The sequence below is a fragment of the Rhipicephalus sanguineus genome, chromosome 1, assembly GCF_013339695.2.
Source record: "Rhipicephalus sanguineus isolate Rsan-2018 chromosome 1, BIME_Rsan_1.4, whole genome shotgun sequence".
In the NCBI taxonomy this organism is placed as follows: domain Eukaryota; kingdom Metazoa; phylum Arthropoda; class Arachnida; order Ixodida; family Ixodidae; genus Rhipicephalus; species Rhipicephalus sanguineus.
Genome location: NC_051176.1, coordinates 32,834,596 through 32,843,232, shown reverse-complemented (window position 1 = coordinate 32,843,232; position 8,637 = coordinate 32,834,596). Strand labels below are relative to the sequence as shown.

The following is an 8,637-nucleotide window of genomic DNA, read 5'->3' as shown; positions in this document are numbered from 1 at the left end:
ACATGCGTCTTTGCAATGAGCAGGTAGCTTCACACTCAGGTGCCTCATGAAACAGTATGCTGTGCCAACACGCTCTGTCGAACAGGGTGGTTACCCATGGTTTCAGGAGGCGTTGCCCATGGTGTTCAGTGTATTAGTGAATTGCATTCAGGAGTACGACGATACCTGTTTTCTTCTGTTTTGCTGACATCCCGTCAATGAAACATTCGCGATTAAATCATTATTCGGAAAATTGCAGAGTATAATCTCCCCGCACAAAGCACTACTGCCAAAAAATTCAACTCCAGCATTTGTCAAATGGGTGCCGCAGTGCCACCGTCGGACTGCCGAGGGGGGGCCGGGCCCCTCCTTGAAAAATTGAGAGGGGGCCGGGCCCCCCCGGGCCCCCCCTGACTTTAAGCCCTGGGTTCAACCATACTTTATGTATGCTCGTGCGTGGGTTTGTATGTGTGCGTGTATATATACGCAAGCAAAACTGAAAAATTTCGGGGGGGGGTTGAACCCCCCCAACCCCCCCCCCCCCTTGGCTACGCCCCTGGACCGACGACACTGCAGCTGTCTCACACAGTAAACGTGATTAGCGGCATATAATTCGCCACCCCGAAGCGAACAACTTCGTTTAAAGTATTCCTGAACGTTTGCTATTCCGCCGTAGCCGCAGCAAATCAAGCGGCCGGGGCTCCTTTTGCGTTGCTATTTTCGCGTATCAACGTCCACCGCGCACAACTTCGAGCTACGCGCCCGGAAAGGGAACAGGGACAAAATGCGCTAAGTGGCCGCATTGGCGCTGCGCACTCGGAGAGCGGTGGCGCCATCAACTGAGCGCATGTGTGTCTCAACTGTCGGAATCTTATTAACTATTTGCTGCAGCTGAGACGAGACTGGCAAAGTTGTTTCCGTCCGCAGTGACGGGAACTTAATGTGACAGTGTAATTCGAGCGCAATTTTCGCTCTTCGCGGATTAATTGGGCATGACACGGACTTTGGGATCGTAGCTCGGCGTTGAAGCTGGCCACAGAAGTCCGCAGTCGAAAGCGTGCTTTTCGATCACTGCGCTGCTCTCCAAAAACAATGTCCGAAGAATGCGGCTCTGAGCTGAACGCTGTGGGCTGCTACAGTTTCAGCGGCTTTGATACCAAGACGCCGTTCCTGATTGGCGTCGCCGGTGGCACGGCATCTGGGAAGGTCAGTGTGTCGAACCACAATGCGTCCACTATTTTTCTTGTTATTAAGACGAACTTCGAGTCTTATTTAGCGCCGTCTGGGCTTTCACTGAAGAGCCAATCGCGATGCAGAAGTTTGATCCCAGTTTAGTTCAATTGCAAACGCACCGTGTGACAGCCGTTCAAACGCGATTCCACGCGGTAGCTGTAACCTAGGAGCGCGCGCCAAGAGCACTTGTATATTTACCAGAGCCCGTTTCTGGTGTTCATACATACCTAGCATGGTTGCGAGCGCTTGTCCTAGCTGTTACACGGCCAGGAAAACTGGCCACTCGTAAAATACCGATTTAACGAGCGGAACGAAATCAATGGGAAGCCAGTCGCACAGCCACAAAATTATCAACAGATGACAAATATGTGTTCACCTTTATGAGTGTGTAATATGTGATAAAGCAAGGATAAGCAGTAATGAACAAGCCTGAATGCAAATGCTGGGGCTCTTTTAGAATGTTGCGAATTTGGGTTTGTTGGTGAAGCATCATGTATCGGGCAGCGCACGTAAACGACCGGGGCACAGAAGCGACCAGACACACACAGCACTGTCTGTGTACCCTTCTGTGTCCTGAAAACGGCAGGAGTGCTCGAGCCGACGTTTCGACAAGTGGGCTTGACTTCTTCAAGGCTGGAACTGATTCCCTTAGCGCTTGTGTGTGTATGCTTCGTACCCTATCCTCCAATCCAAGCAAAGGAGGAGAAGGCAACTGCGAAAGCCGGGGTGGGGGAGAGGCCGCCGTGACGAATTGGGTGAATCAAAAGGAAGGGGTTATTCCTTGAGAAAGAAAAAACGGGGGGGGGGGGGGGGGTGTTTAGCTGAATTATGGTTGTCAGAGGAAGCACCACTTAACAATAGTAGAGAAATTCCTAGAAGAAGGGCTAAACTCTCACTGGTTTTCGTTGTGTATGTACCATATTGGATGGATTCAGGAGCCCCCTTAGGAATGTTAATACCTGCTGGCTGGAGTGTAGTGAACTTGTGAATAAGGTATGACTATTGTAATGAAGAAACGCAGAGACAGCACCCGTTCCTGAGCCAGCTGTTCAATATTCTGCTTCTTCTTTCTTTATCTCGCTCTAGCTGCCCGCGTGCCTGAACATCGCTGTCTTTCTTTGTCATCACACTCGGCCATCACTGCGAGCACACGGAGTTGCCGACTGTGTCTCTGGTAGGGGGCTTTGGCTGCATCGCGGTGGTTAGTCCTGGCCATGCTGCGACTTGGCTTGTTGATCTGCTGTAAGTGGGTCTGGTGGGCGACCCTGGCTACATCGCGGTGGTTGGTCTCGGCCACGCTGCAACATCATACGAGCTCCAAAACATGCTTCTGGTAGCCGGCTTTGGCTTTGTAGCGGAGGTAACAGCGGATGCGGCATGCCCGGGGCAGGATGCCAGAACAACATCCGAGGAGGCACCGTGGCTGGCAAGGTGTCTCGGTGCTTCTTTTCGGTTACACTCACACGATTGTCAACACTGGCAAAACGGTCAGGACATTCGTCAGGAACCTTCTGTGGTTTTGGGGGAATCGAAAAATCCTCTTTTACAGCCGAATTCTCCACGCTATCAAGGGGGCGCTTGCTCTCCTTGTTTTCATCAACGCCTGACTGCTCTGGAAGTGGTCTAGGTGACTCTTTGGGTGCCGTCGTTGTGAAGTCCAACGCAGGTTTCTTCGTGATTGATATTCTGTCAGCAGGCAGTGGGAATAGTGCCGGGGCAACGTTCTTGCGCTGATCTCGGGAAACCTCGCTGAACGCCTGCGTGTTGGACACATTGTACTCCATCCCGACCATCCGTTGATGGTCTGCAGTCAGGTACTGCGGGTCTTTTCCTTTCTGAACGGCTGCTCTCACCATCCCACACAGACGTGTCCTGGCATCTTCCAGATGGGTGCCTCGGGTAAACGTGGTCACCAATACATTCTTGGTCTCATTCAGAGCAAGGTGGCCATCTGCACATTCGGGCAATATATGTGCTTGAAGTCGCAGATGATTTAGCTCGAATGGATCTCCGCACACATTAGTAATGGTGCTCTTGGATTCGTCCGGCTTCTGGATTGACAGTGTGCCGAGTACGAGAGGAGCGGTCACATCCAGGTCACCAAGGGAAGATGAGCTTGGGGCATGCGTTAACATTCCTGTGGAGTAAATGTGGTCTTGACTTCTTGTTGTGGTGGGCCTGTGTTGGACGCCAGCACAGTGTCACAGTGCTGCCCGAGTCCCATGCTTGTATCAGGGCAGGGTAGGAAGCTTGCTGTCAATAAGCTGCACTGCGCAGTAGCAGCCTCGAGGTGGTCCCCCTCCAGAGCTCCATCCTTGGTAGCTGCGAGGTTGGAATGGGCGGTAGCAATGAGGTCGTAATCAATTCGTCCAAAGGCAGCGATGAGCTTGGTGCTCCAGCCCGCCCAGGACAGCTGCCTCACGCCTTCATACCTGTGCCACACCGCGGCACTATTTTGAAGGCGGTCAATGGCCACGCACCATGTCTGTTAGTCTGTCCAAGCCTCGCGAGCTCTGAGAGCATTGATGTTCGCTACCCATTTGTCGGCATAGTCCTGACAGCCGTTGAACTGTGGTAGTCCGCAGGCAGCTTGCAATGGTGGGACGGCAGGCGAAAAACCGGTGAGTGCGGACACGAAGCAGCCCAGTTGGTTTGAGAGCTGCGTGAGGGTACGCCGGAACTCTGCGTTGCTCGGGTGAGCTGGCCTGAAGGTCTTGTGAGGCGGCTACATCCAACATGGCGTTGATGGCACACAATGCTGGCAAGATGGCAGGAGCTAGCTTGAAGATAGACGCTGTCAATGCATTAATCTCGATGATGAGTTGTGCGATGGTACGCTGCAGGTCTGCTGCGCTATCCGATGATCCGCATGCGGAGCCATTGGCAATGTTGGACAAGGAAGAGGTTGTGTTTACTGCAGTGGGATCCTTGTCAGAGGGAGCTTGGACAGCATCCCTAAGCAGCTCAGGTGCTGATGGAGTCCTGAGCGAGAGGTCATCACGGGAAGCGTGAACAGCGTTCCCGGGCAACAGGAGGCCGTGTGCTGTCTTGGCGCCAGGGTAAACCTGCCCTTTGGCCACTGAGGAGGCCTGGACGTTGTCCTTGAATGGTGGCATAGGTCCTACCGGCAGTAGAGGGTCCTGGTGTCCGTGAGTGTGGATGGCGTACCTTAGATGGAGAGACCCACACTGCCGATGACCCACGAAGGCAGGTGGCTTCAGCTGGACGGTTCAGGTTTCGTAGGCTGCGCCATTATAATGAAGAAACACAGAGACAGCACCCGTTCTTGAGCCAGCTGTTCTATATACTGCTTCTTCTTCCTTTGCGTCACTCTAGCTACCTGCACGCCCGAACATCAGTGTCTGTCTTTTTCATCACACTATGTATATTTTTTGTCTCTGGGGGCTGGAAGTTTGACTGAAGTATGTAAAGTTTGAGAACAGGTCGAAGTTGTGACCTACTACATTAAAATGTTGTGCCACTTCTTTCATTAATTTCTTCGCCGTGTCCGCGCAATGCCCATTTAATCTAGCATTAATAGGCTGTCCCGTTTTGCCAATGTACTGTTTGTGACAATATGAACGTTTGATTATGTAGGTAACATTTGAACTAGTACAGGTAAAACTAGATTTTATATGATGGACGTAATCACTTCCGGTGCTTTTAACTATGACGTCATCTTGAAGTTGTTTACATGTCTTACATCTTGGACGAGAACAGGGTGTTATGTGGGCACTAGAATGAGGGTTTACTTTTGCATGCACCAACATGTCCTTAAAATTTCTATTGTGGTGGTACATGACCTTTGGTACTTCGGGAAACGCTTTTCTAACGCACTCGTTGCTTGCCAGTATTGGATAACACTTCTAACAAAACACACTCTCGGATCAGGCCATTCTGGTAACATTAGATGTCTGCTCCTTGTATACGAATATACCTATCACTGAAGGTATTGAAGCGGTCTCAAAGTCGCTCCTAGAAATCAAGCAAACACATAATGCTGAAGTTTACCTCTCGTTACTGAAATTAGTCCTGGGGGGATGCTAAGTTATTTTGAATTTGATTCGTACTACTTCCTGCAAACTTTCGGCACTAGTATGGGAACCCCCTTTTGTGCCAACATACGCCAAAATTTTTATGGAACAGTTATAATCAGAGATGTTGAAATCATGTCCAGTAATGCCTTTCACCTATCTCCGCTACATAGATGACATACTTATTATATGGGAACAGGGCGTAAGCACACTAAACACATTCATTGACCACTGTAACAAGTTTCGCTGTAGTATTGAATTTACCATGCACCATTCTTCCAGTGACATTAACTTCCTAGACACGAAGATGTCTATTGAAACAGGAAAATTAAAGACAACGCTTTACAGAATACCAACGGACAGCCAACAATACCTAGATTACACTAGTCATCACCCGCGACACTGCAAACGAGGGATATTTGTCGAACAGGCAAGGTATATAAGAAGGATCTGTAGTGACGCTGGTGACTACATTCGCCACTTAAGCAACCTAAAGGAAACACTAATTGAAAGAAATTACACGCAGGGCACTCTAAACAAGTTGAGTGGATTCAGCGCGATACATTGAGGACAGAGTGAAGAAGGGACACAAACATTAGTGCTGTTCTCACAACCAACTTTATTAGCACAGAAACACATATCTTAATGCACAACCTAGAACCACATAAACACACGCCGATGACGTCAAGCTGAGGATAAACGCAAAAGATCAAAGGTGGTCTAACCATGAACAAGCTGTATCAGGTGACAAAACTATTCAAGAAAGAAATTTCTCTGTCATGCAGGGCTATAGAAGGCACGCTTACATAACTGGCGCCTTTTTTTGTGAATGTAAAAAGCTTCCATAATTTCTCTGGTAACCTAATCCGCATGCGCAAAAATGCCTTCTATAGCCCTGGATGACAGAGAAATTTCTTTCTTGAATAGTTTTGTCACCTGATACAGCTTGCTAATGGTTAGACCGTCTTTAATCTTTTGCGTTTATCCTCGGCTTGACATCATCGGTGTGTTGACGTGGTTATAGGTTGTGCTTTAAAATATGTGTTTCTGTGCTAATAAAGTTGGTTGTGAAAGAGCATTGCTCTTCGTCTCCCTTCTTCGCCTCTGTCCTCGTGTCGCGCTGAATCCACTCAACATGTTCAACAGAATCCAACTTGCCCAAATGTCAGTTCTTCTGCTCTAAGCAAGGTCTACAACGAAGCATGTCAACTAGATAGGAAATCAACACTAGCTAAAAGAGCCTCCGTAGCACAGTCCAACCAGCCACCAGCATTTATAACCAAATATTCAAATGCGCTCCTAAATATAAATAATATCCTCCATAAGTATTATTCAATACTGGCAAGGAATGAGCGCCTTAGAAAAGTGTTTCCCAAAGTACCAAAAGTCGTGTATCGCCGCAGTAGAAATTTTAAGGACATGTTAGTGCATGCAAAAGCAAACCCTCATTCTACTGCCCACATAACACCTTGTTCTCGTCCAAGATGTAAGATATGTAAACACCTTCATGATGATGTTATACTTAAAAGCACCAGAAGTCCATCATATAAAATCTAGTTTTACCTGTACTGGTTCGAATGTTATTTACATGATCGAATGTTCATGCTGTCACAAACGGTGCATTGGTGAAACGGGACAGCCTGTTAATGTTAGATTAAACGGGCATTGCACGAACACGGCGAAGAAATTACCGAAAGAAGTGGCACACCATTTTAGTAGCAGGTCACAACTTTGATGATCTCGCACGTTACATACTTCAGTCAAACTTGTGGGCCCTAAGGGACAGAAAATATACAGAGTCATACCTTATTCACAAGTTCAGTACACTCCAGCCAGCAGGTATTAACGTTTCTAAGGGGGCTCTTGAATCTATCCGATATGGTACATACACAATGAAAATCAATGAGAGTTAAGCCCTTCTAGGAATTTCCAACCTACCATTGTTAAGTCGCGTTACTCGGTATATGGAGACTTGGCATGTACCATGTCCTCGCACTAACTATGGATTCGAAACACTACATTACCGTCGTCCAAGTGCGATGAACAAATGGAAATTAACAGTTGGTAATCTGCGTATATTGTCTAAAACTGACATGTTAAATTGGATGTGCTGATTGCGTTGTTCATGAATGTTGGGCGATTTCTGTAATAGTTACTTAGTTTGATTCGTTCATACATTGCTTTGTTATGAATATTTTTGTATGTATTTCAGAGTTGTTATTCTGTTATTTGCTGTCATGGGCCACATGCGTGTTCTTTTTGTATTGTCGCTTTTTGCTGCCCATAATTTTTTGTAATTTTTGTAACTTTGTAATTTACTCAGTTTGTAATTTACTTCAGTTTGTAATTTAGATTTTTTTTCTGGGTGAAGGGGCCAGTCAAGCTGTGAAATGCAGCTTTTTTTCCCTTTGCACCAAACCACGTATACAGTGTGTTTTGATGTACTTGTCACGTGGTTGAATAAACTCAAACTCAATCGGTGCTTCTTCTGACCACCATAATTCAGCGAAACGTCTACCCCTTTAGTTTTTTTTTCCACAGAATACTGATTCACCCATTTCGTCAGGGTGGCCTCTCCCCCACCCCTGCTTTGGCAGTTGCCCTCTCCTCCTCCTTTGTTTGGACTAAAGGAGAGAGTACGAAGCATATGCACACAAGTCAGTCAGTTCCAGCCTTGAAGAAGACAAGTCCACTTGTCGCAACGTCAGCTTGAGCACCTATCCCCTGTTTAAAGATTTTTTTTTGTGTGTTCTGGTTGTTTACGTGTACTTTTTGATTCATAAGGCTCTTTTAGCTATGCTTCATGCAGGATTGTTGAGACAAGTGTAATGCAGGGTAAAGGGTGTGATGTTTTGTGCAGATCTTGGCTGCACGCCAGATCTTGACTGCACGCCATTTTTTGCCTGTCTACTCACTTCATTAGAGTGCACCTACTGGCTGCATATGTATCCTTACGTCCCTTGCCTGAACACTAAAAAATCACTGTATTAGTTTCTTTTTACTTCTAATTCACGGATGCTTCCCCATACTGTGCCAACGCAAAGAATATGGTGGCGGTTGTTGTAAACAGAAGAGGTAAAATCACGGCCTGTGCTTCGTTTCGGTTTCTCGAGCAACCATTATAGAAGCAGAAGAGATAGCCATTGCCTTAGCTATAAGAGAAGGTATGGAGCGCAACGCTCCACTAACAATTATCACAGACTCTCGGGCCGCATGCAGGAATTATCAGAAAGGAAAAGTCAGCGCCAAGGCACACCGGATACTTACCGAAAGCAGCAGAGAACTGGACAGTAGCTATACTCAAACAATAACTTGGGCCCCGGGACACGAGGGTGTTACTGGGAACCTCTATGCAGATGAGGCGGCTTGAGGTTTCACTAATTACCGAGCT

The 8,637-nt window shown here is 47.4% G+C and overlaps 1 protein-coding gene across 2 annotated transcripts in view; it reads left to right on the top strand.

Annotated features, from left to right (window-relative positions):
• The first annotated feature begins 814 nt into the window (after positions 1-814).
• LOC119390287 (uridine-cytidine kinase 2-B) overlaps positions 815-8,637 on the top strand; it is a 197,569-nt gene continuing 189,746 nt past the window's right edge. For both annotated transcript variants that reach the window (XM_037657878.2, XM_037657867.2), the window contains exon 1: positions 815-1,185. In XM_037657878.2, coding sequence (XP_037513806.1) covers positions 1,072-1,185 — 114 coding nt within the window. In that variant the 5' untranslated portion in view covers positions 815-1,071. The remainder of the gene's footprint in view (positions 1,186-8,637) is intronic.